Genomic DNA, 22,060 nt, shown 5'->3' on the forward strand with positions numbered 1-22,060 from the left:
ATGACTGATATTGATGATCAAACACTGAAACACACTTTGCAGTCTGACTGATATTGATGGTCAAACACTGAAACACACTTTGGAGTCTATGACTGATATTGATGATCAAACACTGAAACACACTTTGCAGTCTATGACTGATACTGATGATCAAACACTGAAACACACTTTGGAGTCTGACTGATATTGATGATCAAACACTGAAACACACTTTGCAGTCTATGACTGATATTGATGATCAAACACTGAAACACACTTTGCAGTCTATGACTGATATTGATGATCAAACACTGAAACACACTTTGCAGTCTGTGACTGATATTGATGATCAAACACTGAAACACACTTTGCAGTCTGTGACTGATACTGATGATCAAACACTGAAACACACTTTGCAGTCTATGACTGATACTGATGATCAAACACTGAAACACACTTTGCAGTCTATGACTGATACTGATGATCAAACACTGAAACACACTTTGCAGTCTATGACTGATATTGATGATCAAACACTGAAACACACTTTGCAGTCTATGACTGATATTGATGATCAAACACTGAAACACACTTTGCAGTCTGTGACTGATATTGATGATCAAACACTGAAACACACTTTGCAGTCTATGACTGATATTGATGATCAAACACTGAAACACATTGTGGAGTCTATGACTGATATTGATGATCAAACACTGAAACACACTTTGGGGTCTATGACTGATATTGATGGTCAAACACTGAAACACAATTTGGGGTCTATGACTGACATTGATGATCAAACACTGAAACACACTTTGGGGTCTATGACTGATATTGATGATCAAACACTGAAACACACTTTGGGGTCTATGACTGATATTGATGATCAAACACTGAAACACACTTTGGAGTCTATGACTGATATTGATGATCAAACACTGAAACACACTTTGCAGTCTATGACTGATACTGATGATCAAACACTGAAACACACTTTGCAGTCTGTGACTGATATTGATGATCAAACACTGAAACACACCTATGACCCTATACACCTCACTTTCCCATGACACTATACACCATGACTCTATACACCTCACTTCCCCATGAAACTATACATCTCACTTTCCCATGACCATGGCACTATACACCTCACTTTCCCATGACCATGACACTATACACCTCACTTTCCCATGACCATGGCACTATACACCTCACTTTCCCATGACCATGACTCTATACACCTCACTTTCCCATGACACTATACACCATGACACTATACACCTCACTTTCCCATGACACTAAACACCTAACTTTCCCATGACACTATACACCATGACACTATACACCTAACTTTCCCATGACTCTATACACCCCACTTTCCCATGATTCTATACACCTCATTTTCCCATGACTCTATACACCTCACTTTCCCATGACCATGACAATATACACCTCACTTTCCCATGACACTATACACCTCACTTTCCCATGACCATGACTCTATAACCTCACTTTCCCATGACACTATACACCTAACTTTCCCATGACTCTATACAACTCACTTTCCCATGACACTATACACCTCACTTTCCCATGACCATGACACTATACACCTCACTTTCCCATGACCATGACACTATACACCTCACTTTCCCATGACCATGACACTATACACCTCACTTTCCCATTACTCTATACAACTCACTTTCCCATGACACTATACACCATGACTCTATACAACTCACTTTCCCATGACTCTATACACCTCACTTTCCCATGACACTATACACCATGACACTATACACCTCACTTTCCCATGACACTATACACCTCACTTTCCCATGACCATGACACTATACACCTCACTTTCCCATGACTCTATACACCTCACTTTCCCATGACTCTATACACCTCACTTTCCCATGACTCAATACACTTCACTTTCCCATGACCATGACTCTATACACCTCACTTTCCCATGACTCTATACACCTCACTTTCCCATGACACTATACACCTCATTTTCCCATGACTCTATACACCTCACTTTCCCATGACCATGACAATATACACCTCACTTTCCCATGACACTATACACCTCACTTTCCCATGACTCTATACACCTCACTTTCCCATGACCATGACTCTATAACCTCACTTTCCCATGACACTATACACCTAACTTTCCCATGACTCTATACAACTCACTTTCCCATGACACTATACACCTCACTTTCCCATGACCATGACACTATACACCTCACTTTCCCATGACCATGACACTATACACCTCACTTTCCCATGACTCTATACAACTCACTTTCCCATGACACTATACACCACGACTCTATACAACTCACTTTCCCATGACTCTGTACACCTCACTTTCCCATGACACTATACACCATGACACTATACACCTCACTTTCCCATGACACTATACACCTAACTTTCCCATGACCATGAGACTATACACCTCACTTTCCCATGACTCTATACACCTCACTTTCCCATGACTCTATACACCTCACTTTCCCATGACCATGACTCTATACACCTCACTTTCCCATGACTCTATACACCTCACTTTCCCATGACCATGACTCTATACACCTCACTTTCCCATGACTCTATACACCTCACTTTCCCATGACACTATACACCTCACTTTCTCATGACTATACACCTCCCTTTCCCATGACTATACACCTCACTTTCCCATGACCATGACTCTATACACCTCACTTTCCCATGACTCTATACACCTCACTTTCCCATGACTCTGGTTTTTATTTTCTATTTTCATCCTCCATAAACAGTTCGTCCATTCTTTTTCCTGGTTGCTATCGTCTTCGTGTTTTTTGGCTTTGTTTTCCCGTTTCCTAATCGCTCCCCTTTCTCCTTTATATTAGGTTATTGTTCTTCTTGTACTTGATTTTCTCTTCCAGTTTTTTGACTGTGGAATTAGCGTCGAGGTAGGAACATACGTTAGGCGAAGTGCTCTTGCAAACCCCCGCAACTAACCCCCCCCTCTCACCCACCCTTCCACACACAAACACACATACACAGACAGACAAACACACATACAAGAGACAGACAGACAGACACACAAATAAACACACATAGACAGACAGACAAACACAGACACACACACACACAATCAAACAAACACAGACACACAAAGGCAGACAAATGAACAAATACAGACAGACACACTGGCAAACACAGACAAACAGACACACCAACCAACAAAGACAGGCAGACACATCGACAAACATACAAACACAGACAGACACACCAATAAACACGGAAGCACAAACACACCGACGAACAAAGGACGTACAAACACACCGACAAACAGACACAGACAGACACACCGACAAACAAACATAGACAGACAGACACACAGACAAACAAACAAACACAGACAGACACACCAATAAACACAGACAGACACACCGACAAACAGGGACACACAGACACACGACAAACAGGGACACACAGACACACGACAAACAGGGACACACAGACAGTACAGACACACGACAAACAGGGACACACAGACAGACACACAGACAAACAAACAAACACAGACAGACACACCAATAAACACAGACAGACACACCGACAAACAGGGACACACAGACAGACACACCGACAAACAAACAGGGACACACAGACAGACCCACCAACAAACAAACAGGGACACACAGACAGACACACCAACAAACAAACAGGGACACACAGACAGACACACCAACAAACAAACAGGGACACACAGACAGACCCACCAACAAACAAACAGGAACACACAGACAGACACACCGACAAACAAACAGGGACACACAGACAGACACACCAACAAACAAACAGGGACACACAGACAGACCCACCAACAAACACGAACACACAGACAGACCCACCAACAAACAAACAGGGACACACAGACAGACACACCAACAAACAAACAGGAACACACAGACAGACACACCAACAAACAAACAGGGACACACAGACAGACACACCGACAGAGAGGGAAGCACAGAGGGCACTCACGCGGGTTGCCCAGAAAGACGTGCAGCCAGTCCCAGACGAAGATCTTGATGAGGAGGTAGGCGCCGTTGGGATGCTCTGCCTGCCTCCTCAGCTCCTCTGGAGGCGTCGCCCGTGAGGCTTTGGATCTCTCCCACAGGAACCTGCCCAGCGAAACTGTCCTTTTCAGCTTTCTTTTCTTCTCCTCCTAATCCTTCATGTTGTTGCATCGGTTCTTCTTCTCTTCGTCGTCCTCCTCCTTCTTCATCTTCATCATAATTTTTTCCTCCTAAACCATCGTCGTCGTCGTAGTCATCGTCATCATCACCATCACCATCATTATCTTCTTCTTTCTCCTCTTCTTCTTCTCTTCTTCAACGCAGACAAAGTCTCGGTTGATGTACATAAATGAGAACTGCAGTGATTGTATTATCATCATTCTTTAAAAAGAATTTTTTTTATCTTGTATTCATTGGCAGGAATTACACACATATGTACAAATACCACATGTATTTCGTAACTTTGAAACAGGCAAACTATGGCGAATAACTATACATGAATTATGTTTCAAGATCGGATCGTACCTAGCGAAGTGATGCAACATCACTGAGAAATATCATCCCAACACCGACTGTCCTAAACCTTCATGGCCGAAAGAGTGAAAAAAAATTGTCCACCTGTACAAAATTCACAGGGCGGTCACGCTAGACCCGACCTATCTTTGAAACAAACACACGGCTTCTGCACTACATGATCCGGTGACTGTTACCACTGGACCTGGCCACCTCCTCCATCATCACGTCATTTCAGTCACGACAACGTAGACACTGACAGTGGAAAGAGTGCGTCAGGGAAAAAAAAAACTTGGTTTGTTTGAACCCCTGGCCAGTAGTACACACGGTCACTGTGACGTCACTGACGACATGATAAAAAGAAGGGAAATAACAACTTGAAGGCTGATAATTCACATACTGTGACGTCACTGACGACATGATAAAAAGAAGGGAAATAACAACTGGGAAATAGCAACTTGAAGGCTGATAATTCACATACTGTGACGTCACTGACAACATGATAAAAAGAAGGGAAATAACAACTTGAAGGCTGATAATTCACATACTGTGACGTCACTGACAACATGATAAAAAGAAGGGAAATAACAACTTGAAGGCTGATAATTCACATACTGTGACGTCACTGACGACATGATAAAAAGAAGGGAAATAACTTGAAGGCTGATAATTCACATACTGTGACGTCACTGACGACATGATAAAAAGAAGGGAAATAACAACTTGAAGGCTGATAGTTCACATACTGTGACGTCACTGACGACATGATAAAAAGAAGGGAAATAACAACTTGAAGGCTGATAATTCACATACTTGATGTAGAGTGGTATATCACCAGACCTTTTTTTTCTCAGTTTATAGCTGCTTGTTCTGGACATTGTTTTATCATTTCTTCTTCTTTTGCCTTCATGGGCTGCAACTCCTACCTTCACTCGCATGAACACGAGTGGGCTTTTACGTGTATGGCCCTTTTTACCCCGCCATGTAGGCAGCAATACTCCGTTTTCGGGGGTGTGCATGCTGAGTATGTTCTTGTTTCCATGACCCACCGATCGCTGACATCGACTACAGGATCTTTAACGTGCGTATTTGATCTTCTGCTTACGTAAACACACGAAGAGGGTTCAGACACAAGCAGGTCTGCACATAGTATGCTGACCTGGGGGATCGGAACAATCTCCACCCTTCACCCACCAGGCGCCATTACCGAGATTCGAACCCAGGACCCTGAGATTGAAAGTTCAACGCTTTAACCACTCGGCTATTGCGTCCGACAATTTATAATTTGAAACACTCCCCCCCCCCCTCCCTAACAGACAAAGGGGTAGAAAACTGATGATCTTTGTTAAAGGGAGGGGAGTGGGGGATGTGATACTACAAACAACGACAAATATAAACATTTAGTAATTCCCCAAACAAAACATAAATAACAATGACAACAAAGGTCACAACGTTCTGATACCTTTTGTTTTTCTGATCAATTTGTACCATGAAGAAAAGACAGTCCTTCAACGTTCTGATACCTTTTCCTTTTCTGATCAATTTGTACCATGAAGAAAAGACAGTCCTTCAATGCTGTATCCTTTTGCTTTTCTGATCAATGTCTAACACAAAGAAAAGACACTCCTTCAATGCTTTCAACGAAAAGTAAAACAAACACAGCAAGACAGACAGACAGACAAACAAACAAGACAAGAGAGGCAAGGCCTTCAAGACTCACTTGTGATACACTTTAAAAAAAATCTAATCGTTAAAATGTGTTCTGTATAATTTCAAAATGTAATGTTTTAGATGAGAAAGATCAGTTTAAAGCAAATTAAGTCCCCTAGCATTATTTTTTGCAAAATAAATAAAACTTCCATGCTTAGCAAAAGAAGTTCCTGTTTGAACAAAAAATGATAATAATGACTGCTCTTGCTGTTGGGTCAGAATATCAGATCAAAGTGCCAAGTTTAGAGAATACAAAAAATATAAATATAACAGTAAATGCAGTTTGCATATAATTAGGCTTCATTTTTGTTTTGTTTTGTGCCTATCCCAAAGGTGCAATATTGTTTTAAACAAGATGACTGGAAAGAACTGAATTTTTCCTATTTTTATGCCTAATTTGGTGTCAACTGACAAAGTATTTGCAGAGAAAATGTCAATGTTAAAGTTTATCACACACACACACACACACACACACACACAGACAACCGAACACCGGGTTAAAACATAGACTCACATTGTTTACACAAGTGAGTCAATAAACACCTTTCGCGCGCTCGTGTGTATGTACTGTGTGCATGTGTCCGTGTGTGTGTCTTTGGCTTTGCGAGTGATGCTTTCTAACGTTCTGACGTCATACTGAATGTCAATATGTGCGCGCGCACGTCTGCACACGTACACACACACACACAAAGTGCAGGTATAAATATACGTATCGTACTGTCATGACTGGCGCACGTGCGCACGCACACACACACACACACACACGCACGCGCCCGCGCGCGCGCGCGCGCACACACACACACTACAGCTATAGATATGCATATAGATACACATATTTCACTATTATGATGGGTCCATAGGCTGCTTAATGACGACCAAAAGAAATTAATGACGTGAGAAATGTTTTGCACGAGTAGACGAGAGAATTATTCATGCTTCAAAAAAACGCCTGACCCCCCCCCTCCCCTCACAACCCCCCTCCACTCTCTCTCTCTGTCTCTCCCGCCTCTCTCTCTCCTCCTTACTGTCCTCCTCCTCCTCTGCACCCCCGTCCCTCTCTCTCTCTCTCTCCCTCTCTGTGTCTCCCCCTCTCTCTCTCTCTGTCTGTCTCTCTCTCTGTCTCCCTCTCTCTCTGTCTCTCTCTCCTCCTTACTGTCATCCTCCTCCTCTGCACCCCGTCCCTCTCTCTCTGTGTCTCTCTCTCCTCCTTACTGTCATCCTCCTCCTCTGCACCCCGTCCCTCTCTCTCTGTGTCTCTCTCTCCTCCTTACTGTCATCCTCCTCCTCTGCACCCCCGTCCCTCTCTCTCTGTGTCTCTCTCTCCTCCTTACTGTCATCCTCCTCCTCTGCACCCCGTCCCTCTCTCTCTGTGTCTCTCTCTCCTCCTTACTGTCATCCTCCTCCTCTGCACCCCCGTCCCTCTCTCTCTGTCTCCCTCTCTCTGTGTCTGTCTCCCTCTCTCTCTGTCTCTCTCTCCTCTGTCTGTCTCCCTCTCTCTCTGTCTCCCCCCTCTCTCTGTCTGTCTCCCTCTCTCTCTGTCTCTCTCTCCTCCTTACTGTCATCCTCTTCCTCTGCACCCCCGTCCCTCTCTCCTTCTTTCTCTTTTTTGTACACGTCTGGGAATATCACTACGTCTGTTTGTCAGCATTTCTCGCCTTTCAAACTTGTTTCTGTGTCTGTATGTGTGTTCCTTGGGGGTCCTATCTTAAAACCATTAATATCGTAAAGCGCTAACAGTAAAAACAAACAAAAAACCAACAACAACAAACAAAAAACACACAAAAAAACTATCTGATTTGTCGCGATATAAGTTAACTTCTTCTCCTCCTCCTCCTTCTTTTTCTTAATATTATCATCATTACTTGTCTCCTTATCATTGCACCCACGTAGTTGTTGTCTGCGTGTGTGTATGTGTGTGTGCGCGCGCACGCGCATGGGCTTACGTGACGATTACAATGTGTCTTTGTGTTTGCGTTTGCGGTTTGTTTTCGTTTTACTAATGTTCTCTTTTTGTTCTTTTCGGTAGTGTTATGTTCTCGAATCCACAGCGACTGTGTTGTGAGAGCATAGACTTTTACAAAGGTTGAAGTTTCTTTCTTTGTTGATAGCTTTCCACTTTCTGATGGATAAAGCTCTCTCTCTCTCTCTCTCTCTCTCTCTCTCTCTCTCTCTCTCTCTCACACACACACACACACACACACACACACACACTTTTGATTTCTTGTAGGCATCCGTTTCCCGGATGTTTTGAACCAACGTTTTGGTTGGCTGTCTACCTATCTGCCAATCTGTCTGTCTGCCTGCCTGCCTGTCTGTCTGTCTGTCAGCCCTCTCATTGCCAGTCTGATACTGCAACAGCATCATACGCACTTTGCTATTCTTCGTTTGACTGTCTCTCTCTTTCTCTCCCTGTCTGATTCTGATGGCATTATTGGAGAATTTTTAAAAACTCCTTGTGAAATGATTGTAGACTTTTTTGAAAAATTCTTGAATGTTTTATTTGATAAAGGTGTCTTTCCTGAACAATGGTGTCATTCGATTATTCTTCCACTTTATAAAAAGGGTAATGTAAATAACACTAATAATTATAGAGGCATTTCACTTTGTGACATCAGTAGCAAAGTCTATAGCACTATCATTAACCAAAGGATTCAAGAATATGTAGAATATAATGATATAAGTGAAGAACATCAAGCTGGGTTTAGACGAGGTTACTCAACAACTGATCATATGTTTACTCTTTCTGCACTCATCCAGAAACAGTTTTCTTTTAACCGTAAACTGTATGTGGCGTTTATTGATTTTGAAAAGGCATTTGATTCCATTAACCGAAATTTATTATGGCCCATTCTTATTTAAAACGGAGTAAGTGGAAAACTCTTCAATTACATTAGGAGTATGTATAGTGTTGTTAAAACTAGAGTTAGATGTGGTGATAAGCTTACGAATTATATATGTTGTACTAGAGGAGTTAAACAGGGAGATGTTTGTAGTCCTATTTTGTTTTCATTATTTATAAATGAATTAGCGATAGAAATAATAGATAAGGGAAGGCACGGTGCTAGATTCACAAGTGATATTATGGAATTATTTATTTTACTACTCGCTGATGATATAGTTTTACTCTCTGAGACAGTTGTTGGTCTTCAGACACAGTTGAATAATCTGAAAAATTCAGCCAATCAGTTACAGTTACGGGTTAATTTGGATAAGAGTAACATAATTGTCTTTAGAAAAGGGGGTTATCTGGCAGCGAGGGAAAGATGGGTTTTATGATGGTGTTGTTATGCCTGTCGTTAATGTCTATAAATATCTTGGAATATTCTTCTCTACACGTTTGAGTTTTGTAGCTGCATGTACGGATTTATCTAGCAGAGGGAAAAATGCGTTGTTACATATTATGAAGAAACTTCGTTTGTTGAATAATAATTCCTTGAAGCTATTTCTGAAATTATTTGATATTCAGATACAGCCTATTGTGCTACATGGTTCAGAATTGTGGGGGTTAGATAGAAAATCGATAATGCATTGTAAGTCTGTTCATTTATTTGGGCTTAAAAATTTTTTAGGGGTTGAAGTGAGAACACCCAATGATTTAGTATATGGAGAAACTAATAGGCACCCAATCTATATTAACTCTGCTATTAGATGCATTCGTTACTGGTTAAAGTTATTAAAAATGAATAATACTCGACTGCCAAGTAAGTCTTACAATATGCTATATGATTTAGACTTAAGAGGCAAAACAACGTGGGTATCGAATGTACGAATGTGTTTATGTAAACTTGGTTTTGGGTATATATGGGAATATCAAGGAGTAGGGGATGAAATTAGATTTGTGCAAATTCTTCGTCAACGATTGATAGACTGTAGGTGGCAGGAGTGGGAAAACCATATTCAAACGAGTGAAAGATTTGAAATTTATCGAAGTTTTACCTCTGATCCTATAGTAAAGCGATACCTTCTGTTTGATTTTAACAGACACCTCAGATTTACATTGACCAGATTTAGATTTGGAATCTCTGAAGTAAACACACACAGATATCGTTACAAAGCAACATGTCATTCTGAACAATTGTGCCCACTATGCAAAGAATCAAGAGAGGATGAAGTTCATTTTGTTTCAAAATGCCGTGTTTTGACTGACGTACGAATACAATTATTCCCCCCCAAATATTATATAAATCCATGCTTGTTTCGGTTATGTTTATTAATGGCGTCTAACGATGAAAACACCATACGTAGTTTTGCTATGTATCTTTATAAAGCACTGCAATTAAGAGAGACACTCATTTCTTAGATTCACTGATAGTTTGTTGTGAATGACGTTGTATTGTTTATATTACCAATTGCAATGACACATGTAAAGCTGTTATTACCCCCTATTCATATGGGGCTATGGCCTTAATTGAATAAACCATCTTGAATCTTGAATCCCTGTCTGATTCTCTTTCTCTTACTCCCTCTCTTTCTCTTCAACACAAACACTCACACGCACAAATGCACACACACGCACGCATGTATTCACACACACACACACACACACACACAGACACACAGAGAGACACACAGAGACACACACACACACTTTTGTATGTCTGTCTTTCCCCCTGTCCCCCACTCTACCCACCTTTCTCTCCATGTCACAGTATCATTCTTTCTGTCTCTCCCCCTACTTTCACTCTCTCTGTCTCTCTCTGTCCCTCTCCTCCTATCTCCCCTCCCTCTGTGCCTCTCATTCTGTCTTTCTCTCTTTCTGTCTCTGTCTCTTACGACGACATTCATTAGGCGGATTGTATTGACACTGTGAAGAGAAGAACAGGAAGAAGAAGAGGTGGAGGAGGAGGAGGAGGAAGAAGAAGAAAAGGAGGAGAAGGAAGAGGAAGAAGAAGAAGAAAAGGGGGAGAAGGAAGAGGAAGAAGAAGTAAAGGAGGAGGAAGAGGAAGAAGAAGAAGGAGGAGGAGGAAGAGGAGGAGAAGGAAGAGGAAGAAGAAGAAAAGGAGGAGGAGGAAGAGGAGGAGAAGGAAGAGGAGGAGGAGAAGGAAGAGGAAGAAGAAGAAAAGGAGGAGGAGAAGGAAGAGGAAGAAGTAGAAGAAGGGGGAGGAGGAGGAGGAGAAAAAGGAGGAGGAGGAGGAGGAGGAGGAGAAGAGGTCTCTGTCTCTCTTTCTCTGGCTTTTATGCAAGCTTATCTATTATTTATTCCCCCGTTGTTTTTTTTGTTTTTTTTTTCTTTTCTCAAGGCCTGACTAAGCGCGTTGGGTTACGCTGCTGGTCAGGCATCTGCTTGGCAGATGTGGTGTAGCGTATATGGTTTTGTCCGAACGCAGTGACGCCTCCTTGAGCTACTGATACTGATACTGATCTCTGGCTCGATTGTCTGTCCACGCACAGTGAAGTACAGAGTTCCGCTGAGTGTTGAGGTGACGGCATGTCATCCAGTTCAGTGTGTCACATGGAAGGTCACGACGGTCATGATGGGAGTGAAAAACCCGCCGTGTGTGCTGAACGGTGTGTGTGTGTGTGTGTGTGTGTGTGTGTGTGTGTGTGTGTGTGTGTGTGTGTGTGTGTGTGTGCGTGCGTGTGTGTGTGTTTGTGTGTGTGCGTGTGTGTGTGTGTGTTTGTGCGTGCGTGCGTGCGTGCATGTGTGTGTGTGTGTGTGTGTGTGTAAGAGAGAGAGAGAGAGAGAGAGAGAGAGAGAGAGCGGACGCGCGCTCGCACTCGTGCGTATGTGTTTGTTTGAGAAAGGGCACACACACACACACACACACACACACACACACACACACACACACACACCACGACCACCACCACCACCACAACAACAACAACAACAAAACTCACCCAGATAAAAGTTTCAGGTTGTCATATTCCTCGTTGATATGTTTCTGCAACGCGTCCAGCAGAGTTGTCTCCCTCTCCACGAGAGCTTGAATTTTCTCGGATGACGTAAATACGTCTCCCAGGCACAATGACGTCATGGCGGCGATCACCAGCAATGACGCAGACACGAGCCCTGTTCGATTGTTCTGAAGGCGATCTCTTGCCGTTCTTTCCGCCATGGGTAGGCATGCCTCGTGGAGAGCCAACTGTGGGGAATCACACAGACTGTGTTCCTCAAGTTAGTGTTGAGTGGTGGTTTGAGTAAATGTGTGTGTGTGTGTGTGTGTGTGTGTGTGTGTGTGTGTGTGTGTGTGTGTGTGTTCCTTGACACTGCAATTTTAATACTGTTGTCAGTTTTTATGTATTGAGTGTTGTATTCCAATCCCAGGCTGTGCCTAGTTTCTGCCTAGTTTCTAGTATAGGACAAGGAGTCTACATTCATTCATTCATTCATTATCATTATTAGTAATAGTAGTGGTGGTAGTAGTAGTATAATTGTTGTATAGTAGTAGTATAATTATTACTGTTGTTGTTGTTGTTGTCATCTGTTTATATATTTGATTATCTAATTATTTATCTATGTTAAAACTCTCCTTGATTTACGGGCTTATTCATTATTGAAACCTACTTATTTTTATTTGAGGGTCGTTTTACATGTTTTTAGTAATTTCTTATAACGAGTGTGAAATGGAGACTGATGGCGGGCGCATGGATATTTGATGCAGCTGAGATTGTGTGCTTCTGAGCGCATGCAAACCAGATGAGTGGCTTATGTATTTGCATTTTTATACTTGTACTATATAGGATTTGATTACTGTGTGCCACCACGTACACCAAGCGTCTCCTTTAAAGGACAACAAATGATCTTGTGATCGTGTGATTGTGTGCTTAGTGGTAAGGCGTCCGCCAAGGAAGCGAAAGAATCTGAGGACACAGGATCGCACCCCACATTCACCCTCGTGTGTATACGGCACGCGGAAGATCAAATACGCACGTTAAAGATCCTGTAATCCATGTCAGCGTTCGGTGGGTTATGGAAACAAGAACATACCCAGCATGCACATCCCCGAAAACGGAGTATGGCTGTCTACATGGTTGGGTAAATAAACAAAACGGTCATACACGTAAAATGTTATATGTTACATGTTTGTCTGAGTGTGTATGTGTGCGTGCCTGAAATCTGATTGAATGACACAGGAAACGAATGATGAGCGCCCAATGGCAGCCATCAGTCGACTCTTCCCAGGTAGACAGCCTGTTGTGCAAATGACCCCGTGTTTGTAAAGCGCTTAGAGCTTGGTCTTCGACCGAGGATAGGCACTATATAAGTATCCATATCAATATCAAAGAATTTTCTTCCCCTCCACTAGACCTTGAGTGGTGGTCTGGACGCTATTCATTCGGATGAGACGATAAACCTATGTCCCTTGTACAGCATGCACTTAGCGCACGTAAAAGAACCCACGCCGACAAAGGGGTTTTAATGATAATGATAATAATAATGTACATTTATACAGCGCCCTTTCTCTCTAAGAGCTCAGGGCTCTTTACATGAAAGGAAAATATTACAAGTTACGTAAAACATTCATGACCACTCTTTCTCAACCTCCCCCACCCCCATTCCTACCCACACTCACACTCTCCCCATCCCACTCTCACCCTCCCACTCTACATACATCCAAAGTGAGCTGACATGGGCGGTGTTGGAGAACAAGGAAGCTGAGAGTGCTTATAGATATGTTTTAAAAAGATGAGTTTTTAGTGATGAGCGAAAAGCAGAAATAGAATCAGATGCACGGATAGGATGAGTAAACTTGTTCCAGGTGTGAGGAGCAGCAAAGAAGTAAGAACGTTCACCATAGGTTCTTGTATCGACACGAGGAAGTTTCAAAAGGTAACAGTCAGAGGAAGAGCGGAGATTTCTTTCGGGAGTGTAAACACTGATAAGGTCAGAAAGATATGTAGGTCCTGCGGAGTGGAAAGCAGAATAGCACAGACACGCAACTTTGTATTTAATTCTCGCTTCAATGGGGAGCCAATGCAGAGTGCGGAGGTGAGGAGAAATGTGATCAGTACGTGGGACTCTGAGAGTCAGACGGGCAACATTGTTTTGAAGTTGTTGAATTCGCTGAAGAATATGGTAAAATTCTGCAGAAAAGTCCACTTTGGTAGTGATACAAATAAGCTAAAACTTGTGGACAGAAAAAAATATATGGGTGGCACTGCACTGTGGCAACGACCCTCCCCAGGGAGAGCAGATCGAATTTCACACACAGAAGTCACTTGTCACAAAAAAAAGAGGTAAGACACATTCACACTATTAGCCACATGGTAAGTGGTGTACATGAATGACATCAATGAAATTGCAGCAACTGGTTTCATTAAACAAACAAAACAAAAAGCATCCACAATGAATCAGATTTCCATGGCGGTCGCGACCTTTACGGGAGGTAATTTCAGCTTCGTTGAATGACGAAAAAAGGATTGAACAGACAAGCAGAAAATACAGTCATCCCTAAAAACTCAGCCGAGCAACAACAAATCTAAAAACGACCTTTTTCAGGAGAAAAAGAAAGAAGCTGAAAATCAATAAAATGAAGTGAAAAGAAAAAAAAAAAAACACTTTGTAAACAGACAATCTCAGCTGAAATACAACGAACCAGTATTGCAACACGAAAGGGCATGACACTTTGCGTGAAAAGTCAATTCTGGATTTTCGTTTTTTTTGTTTTTTGGTGTGTGTTTTTTTAAACCCACACTTGTAAGGTTTTTTTTTTTGTTTGTTTGTTTGTTTTCCCCCCAGACTTACGATCCAAGTCACATCCATTTGAACAAGGGGTAGCAAAATAAAAATGTTTTGAAAAATAAAGCAGCTTACGACTGAACAAACGCTACCAAAAGAAATACTGATATTTGAAGCATCATACAAACACAGCAAATGACCGCAACACAAACGCTGACTTTCAATACAATTCGGCGCAAAATAAAGTGTTGAAAGTGGCACGCACTGCCGAGATAAAACACCCCGATTTGCACGTAAAGCGAGGACAAGAAAGAATGGAGAGATCAGTATCAATTCACCGAAAAAATAACCTAAATCAACCATATACTGGCCTAAAAACAGAAGAAAAAAAGACATCGTCATGTCCAACACACCTGGTCTTGCTGGTCAAAGCAATCGAAACCTTCAAGACAAGAGTTCAAAAAGAAAATTATCCGATTGAAGATGTATAAAATTGTACATTCGAAACGCAAAACAAGACAGAAAGAAACAAAATTTTAAAATGCTCCCATTTTCAATTTCTCAAAGACGGCAATTTACATGAATAAAAACAAAAACAAAACAACAACAACAACAAAGATAAATGACTTGCCCAAAATAAACGTGTACTCGGACACATTTTTATTCGGGAGGAACACATCCAACTGAAATGATTTCAGAAAAAAATTCACATATCTCTACACAGAAAAAAATCTGAACAATATAGATAGATAGTCAGGCAAGAAAGATATATGGATAGACGGATAATGTGTCCAAAAAACACAGAAACGTTTTATATTCAACATAGATAGAAACCCATGAAAGAATCAATTCGCACACTTAACGCAACTGAACTGAAGAACCACCAGTATCGAAGACTCCGCGAAACAAACTCGCATTCTGTCTGTTCTGTTTCAAATCGGAACACAATAACTGCTGAAAACTAAATGCAACACACACGCACACAGAAATTTCACGCAGAGAAATCTGTTGTGACAAAAAGAGAGTAATGCAATACAATACAATACAATACAACACACAGACACAGAACCCCCCCACCCCCCCACACACACACACACACAGAGCCAGCCACATGGTCAGACAGTAGACAACTCACCATCTGTCTCTGTCGCTCTCTGATCTGGTTCTCAGGTGAGGTCGGATGCGTTTGCTGGTGTTTCAGGCTGACTGACGGGGATGGAAGGGGGCGAGGAAAGGGAGGGATTGGGGCAGCGCAAGGGGGGGGGGGGGGGGGAGTAGCAGTCTACACTCAGGCCCGTCTGTATGATGCATGTGCTGCTTTCTAGGACCGAGTCTACACTCAGGCCCGACGTCCTCGCCCAGACGATCAGTTATTTGAAGGCAGCGTCAAAGCGTGCGTTCTGATCCACGATGACTTCCACACCTGTTTGAAAGGACAGGAGGAGGAGGGGGAAGAGGAGGAGGAGGAAAGACAGACAGAGGAAGATAAGCAGAAGGAGGGACGTGTGTGTGTGTGTGTGTGTGTGTGTGTACACGTGTGTGTGAGGAAGAGAGAGAGAGGGGAATAAACTAACGCCATGCTGTTTTACATCCAGCGGCGTGGCATCAGCCTTTGTTATAATGAAAATCCGTTTTATGTCATTAAGGTATCTGTTCTCTATCACCCAGAACATTGTAACAGTGGGGCTTAATATCAAGTTAACCAGCATAAGCTCACATACAAACCATATGAAGAATTATGTCTGTGATAAAATGCATTGCGCAGGTTCCCCGGGTGGTTAAGTGGTGGTTTTGATTGTAGTGGATTTGGAGGGAACTGGATACAGGAGAAAATAGGAGTAAAGAATTTAAAAGATCCACATCCAGTCACACAAAGTAGTCTATTGTTTTATTCACAATCGTACGAGAAGAAGATAGAATAATACAATGCAGTGAACTTTACGACGATAGGCTGTGGAGTGTGTTTAATAAGAGGCACACATTTTGATTTGGCTAGTTTTGCATCAATACCTAGTTTGTGGCATGTTGTCGTTACGTGTAAACAATGAAACCCGCTCGGTAAAATCAGTTAAGGTCCTGGTCTGTTTTCATCCGAACAATATGACAGCGTGATTTTAGTGTACACACAATCGATCACACATAGAATTTAAGGGTATAGAATTGAACAATGTAGCATTGCGTGTGACGAACAAAGAAAATTGCACTATCTTCGAGTCAATTGAAATCCTTAACTGACGAATTATACATAGATCTATCTATCTAACCATCCATACGTCCATACGTCCACCCACCCATCCATTTATTGATCTATTCGCCGATTCAACGCGAAAAGATATTTTGTCTGACTCATTTTTTCCCATCTGGTTGGGAAATGGATGCCAGTGTTTTCAGGACACATGACCCAGTTCCAATTCTAGGACTGGGGAAGAACAGATGAAATGAAGAAACTGGAGACACGTGGCTGTAGACATAGAATGGGGTTCGGAAACACACACACACACACGCACGCGCACGCGCACGGGATTCTGAAAACATGACTCCGTCTTGTTCAGAAAGAGAATGTGTGTTCTGTCCATGGAAGCTCAAAGCAAGAAATTTGTTTCTATTGCTTGCTGAACACTTTGAAGAAGGAGGAGGACGAGGAGGAGGAAGAAGGAAGAGTAGGAGAGAGGGGAGGAGAAAAGAGGAAGAAGAGAAAAGAGGAGGAGAAAAGAGGAGCAGGAGGAGGGGAAAGTGGAGGAGGAGGAGAAAGAGGATGAGGAGGGGGAAGAGGAGGGGGAAGAAGAAGAGAAGGAGAGAGAGGAGGAGGAGGGGAAAGTGGAGGAGGAGGAGGAGAAAGTGGAGGAGGAGGAGAAAGTGGAGGAGGAGGAGAAAGTGGAAGAGGAGGAGGAGAAAGAGGAGGAGCAGGAGGGGAAAGTGGAGGAGAAAGAGGAGGAGGAGGAGAAAGTGGAGGAGGAGAAAGTGGAGGAGGAGGAGGAGAAAGAGGATGAGGAGGGGGAAGAGGAGGGGGAAGAAGAAGAGAAGGAGAGAGAGGAGGAAGGGAAAGTGGAGGAGGATGGGGAAGAAGAAGAGAAGGAGGAAGCGAAAGAGGAGGAGGAGGAGAAAGGAAAGTGGAGGAGGAGGAGAAAGAGGAGGAGGAGGAGAAAGAGTAGCAAGAGGAGGAAGAGGAGGAGAAGTAGAAGAAAAGAATTGTGTTGTGCAGTTGAACATTGCGCTGCGTTACGTTGAGTTACCTGGCGTGAGGTGGTCTGGCGTGAGGGTTGCCTGGCGTGAGGTGGTCTGGCGTGAGGTTGCCTGGCGTGAGGTGGTCTGGCGTGGCTGTGTCTCGTATCGTATCGTGTCCTGTCTTGCCACGCCTCGCTTCGTTCTGTCTTGCCCTGTCTTCTCTTGTCCTTGTGCTCTTGTGCCTCGTCTTGTCTTGTCCTCTTGTATTGTCCTGTCTCGTCTTGTCATGTGTTGTCCCTTGTGTCTCGTCCTGTCTTGTCCTGTCTTGCCTTGTCTTGTCTTGCCCCTTGTGTCACGTCTTGTCTTGTCCTCCTGTCTTGTCATGTCTTGTTATGTATTGTCCCTTGTGTCTCGTCCTGTCTTGTCCTCTTGTCTTGTCATGTCTTGTCTTGTCTTGTCCCTTGTGTCTCGTCCTGTCTTGTCCTCTTGTCTTGTCTTGTCATGTCTTGTCTTGTCTTGTCGCTTGTGTCTCGTCCTGTCTTGTCCTCTTGTCTTGTCTTGTCTAGTCTTGTGTTATCACAACAGATTTCTCTGTGTGAAAAGAGAATAAGGGTTCCCAGCTGAATACCATTGTCTGAAATATTTTCTTTCTTTTTTTTTCCTTAGAAAAACAGAGGAGGCTGACAAGCCAAAGCTCAAATTAGTTTTTCCAGTGGAAGAAATGAACAACAAACATATCAGGTGAACGAAAGTCTTCTAAAAATATATAAGTATCGGATGATTGCGTGCTGGAACAATCTCTGAACAATATTGCTGATGGATCCTGTTTTTTGTTCTCTCTCTCTCTCTCTCTCTCTCTCTCTCTCTGTGTGTGTGTGTGTGTGTGTGTGTGTGTGTCTGTCTGTCTGTCTGACTGTGTGTTTGTGTCTGTGTCTGTGTCTGTCTCTCTCTCTCTGTCTCTCTCTCCCTCTCTATCCTTGATTGACTGTCTGCCTGTCTGTCTGTCTGTCTGTCTGTCTGTCTGTCTCTCTCTCAAATCAGCTGAATGTTCTACATGAGTGTGCACAAAGATTACGCTTGAAAGTGAACCTAGATAAAAGTAAAGTTATAGTTTTTCGTAAAGGTGGATACTTAGGAAAGAAAGAAGATTGGTTTTATGGTCAAGATTGCTTAGAAATAGTTAACTCTTACAAATATTTAGGTGTCCTATTTTCAACTAAACTTAGTTTTGAAGTTGCTACTGGATTTGAACATGTTATTCGTGCTAAGAAAGCTGCCTTCGTAATTTTGAAAACTTTAAGGAAACTTGGATACTATTCTCCTAAACTGTTTTTCAAGCTCTTTGATGCTCAGGTCGTTCCCTCGCTTTTGTATGGCTCGGAGCTATGGGGTTTCAAACCACGAGAATTCATAGAAAGGATCCATTTGCAAGCTTGCAAAGTACTGCTAAACGTCCCACCTTTCACTCCTAAGGATATGGTACACAGCAAATTTGGAAGATACCCATTGCTTATAAACTCTGCCGCGAGATGTATACTATATTGGTTTCGGCTACATAAACAGCCATTGTCTAGATATTCTAGGAAAGTCTATGATATGCTTTACGACATACAAAACAGAAATAACAATGCACAAAACTGGGTTACTTACGTAAAGAACCTTCTCTGTACAAATGGTTTCGGTTATGTTTGGATGTTTGGGGCAGTTGGGGATGAGAAACCCTTCATACGCATATTTAAAGAGCGCTTACAGAACTGCTTTTGCCAGCGTTGGTATGCGCATGCGTCAGAAAGCAGGCGCTTTGAATTTTATCATTCGTTTAAAAGCGCCATTGAATGTGAAAAATACCTTGATCACATTAATAATAGATATTTCAAAACAATATTTACACGTTTCAGAATGGGTGTTTTGGCTATAAATAGCCACATCCGCCGCTTTTCCCCTGTTGGTCAAATGGGTTGCCCTCTTTGTTCTGCTGACTGTTAAGATGAATTCCATGTACTGTTTGAATGCCCAAACTACAGTGACCTCAGGTTGAAATATTGTATAAATAGTTCCAACTCATACTTGACAAGGGATCAGCAATGTGCAAGTATTTTGAATGGTGGACTCGACAGTAAACTAAATCTTTCAAAGTTTCTTTTTCTGGCTTTTAAGCGCAGAGACTTAATGAATCATGTATCACTACCAACATCTAGTTAAGGTACGAAAATGATTAATTATGTTTTGCCATTGCCTTATTCAAGTGTCTTCTCACAAGGATGGTCTCTAACTGATACAGCGAGGACGAAAGATTTATTTATTCATTTATTTGTTTATTTGTTTATCTGTCTGTTATTTATCTACTTATTTGTGTGCCTTGTGTAGGTTTCTTTATGTATATTATGTTTGCAACGGGTCACAGGCCTATACGCAATAAAAACATTTGTTCTTGTTATTGTTCTCTCTCTCTCTCTCTCTCTCTCTCTCTCTCTCTCTCTCTCTCTCTCTCTCTCTCTCTCTCTCTCTCTCTGTGTGTGTGCAGTTAAAAATTAGTGTGGGTTTTATGAGGAAAAAAGCATAGACAAAAAGGAAGGGCAACATTTGGATGGTCAATCTCGACATTGTTATCATATTATGTGTTCGTATTGATATGATGGGTTTTGATGTTCAGGCATAAATAATTATTTCATAATTTGTATGTTCTTTATTATGTGTTTGTATTGATATGATGTGTGTCGATGTTACATGCGTAAATATTTATCATATGATTTATATGTACATTGTTTTCTGTGTACTGTCCAAACCTTGGAGACGAACGACTGAAAAAAGACACATTACCCCGCTGTCACTTGTACTTTGAGCTAATGACAAAGTGCCAAAGTGTCGCAAATCTCTTAATAGTTTATGTTGTTTCAATTCTGGTTTTTTTTTGTTTTTGGTTTTTTGTTCCCTTTCCGTTCCATTTTATCTGTTTTGCACCATTTTGTTCTGATTAGTATCTACTACGTCACTAGAGCTTTACAGCTGATGACATTAAACATTTCAGTGTTCAGCGTTCAGTGTTCTCTCTCTGTCTCTGTCTATGTCTCTCTGTCTCTGTCTCTCTCTGTGTCTCTCTATCTATGAATGTCTATCTGTCTTTCTGTCAGCCACCCCCCCCCTCTCTCTCTGTGACTGTCTGTCTCTTTCTCTCTGTTTTTTCCCTCTCTCTGTTTTTTCTCTCCCTCTCTCTCTCCACCCCCCTCTCTCTCTGTCTCCCTCCCCCTCTCTTTCCCCCCCTCTCTCTCTGACTGCCCATCTGTCTATATGTCTTTTTCTGACTGATTGTCTGTCTCTATCTTTCTCTGTTTCTTTGTCTCTCTCTGTCTCTCTGTCTCTGTCTCTCTGTAACTGAAAACCAAACCCCTCGATGTCTTTACAAGGGACAAACTAATACAACTAGAGGCTGCACAAACAGTATCCGTGTTTCAAAACAGCGAAGCGATTCAAAACCTCTGACATTCAGACGTCACCGTCATCACCCAGAGACCTTTAACAGGGAAACAGTGCAGTCTGTTGTCTCTTGTGTACAGGAGCGTGCGTACTCTCTCTCTCGTAGGCCTGTGCACGCGCACACGCATACACACTGGCACACACACACGCGCGCGCACAAGCACACACACACATATATTCATACACGCACACGCACGCATACACACACACGCGTGCGCTGACATACACACATGCAAACACACACGCACACACACACACACACACACGAGAGAGAGAGGGAGAGAGAGAGGAAGAGAGAGAGTGGAGAGAAAGAGAGGGAGAGAGAGAGAGGAAGAGAGGGAGAGAGAGATGCAAAAACTTTATAACTCAAGGATGGGGATTTTTGGCATTGTCCTGTATGAATAACAATAACGACAATAAAACCGATGGGAAAAAAAATGATATAATAATAATAATAATAATATAATTGAGAGAGAGACAGAGAGAGTGACAGAGAGAG

The 22,060-nt window shown here is 42.3% G+C and overlaps 1 protein-coding gene across 1 annotated transcript in view; it reads right to left on the reverse strand.

Annotated features, from left to right (window-relative positions):
- LOC143287182 (prolyl 4-hydroxylase subunit alpha-1-like) overlaps nt 1-22,060 on the reverse strand; it is a 53,613-nt gene that overhangs the window by 7,362 nt on the left and 24,191 nt on the right. The window contains exons 3-4 of the mRNA XM_076595125.1: nt 12,141-12,385; nt 4,042-4,181 (exon numbers count right to left, since the gene is read on the reverse strand). Of these exons, the coding sequence (XP_076451240.1) occupies nt 4,042-4,181; nt 12,141-12,385 (385 nt within the window). The remainder of the gene's footprint in view (nt 1-4,041; nt 4,182-12,140; nt 12,386-22,060) is intronic.

The sequence above is a fragment of the Babylonia areolata genome, chromosome 11 (genome assembly GCF_041734735.1).
Source record: "Babylonia areolata isolate BAREFJ2019XMU chromosome 11, ASM4173473v1, whole genome shotgun sequence".
NCBI lineage: Eukaryota > Metazoa > Mollusca > Gastropoda > Neogastropoda > Buccinidae > Babylonia > Babylonia areolata.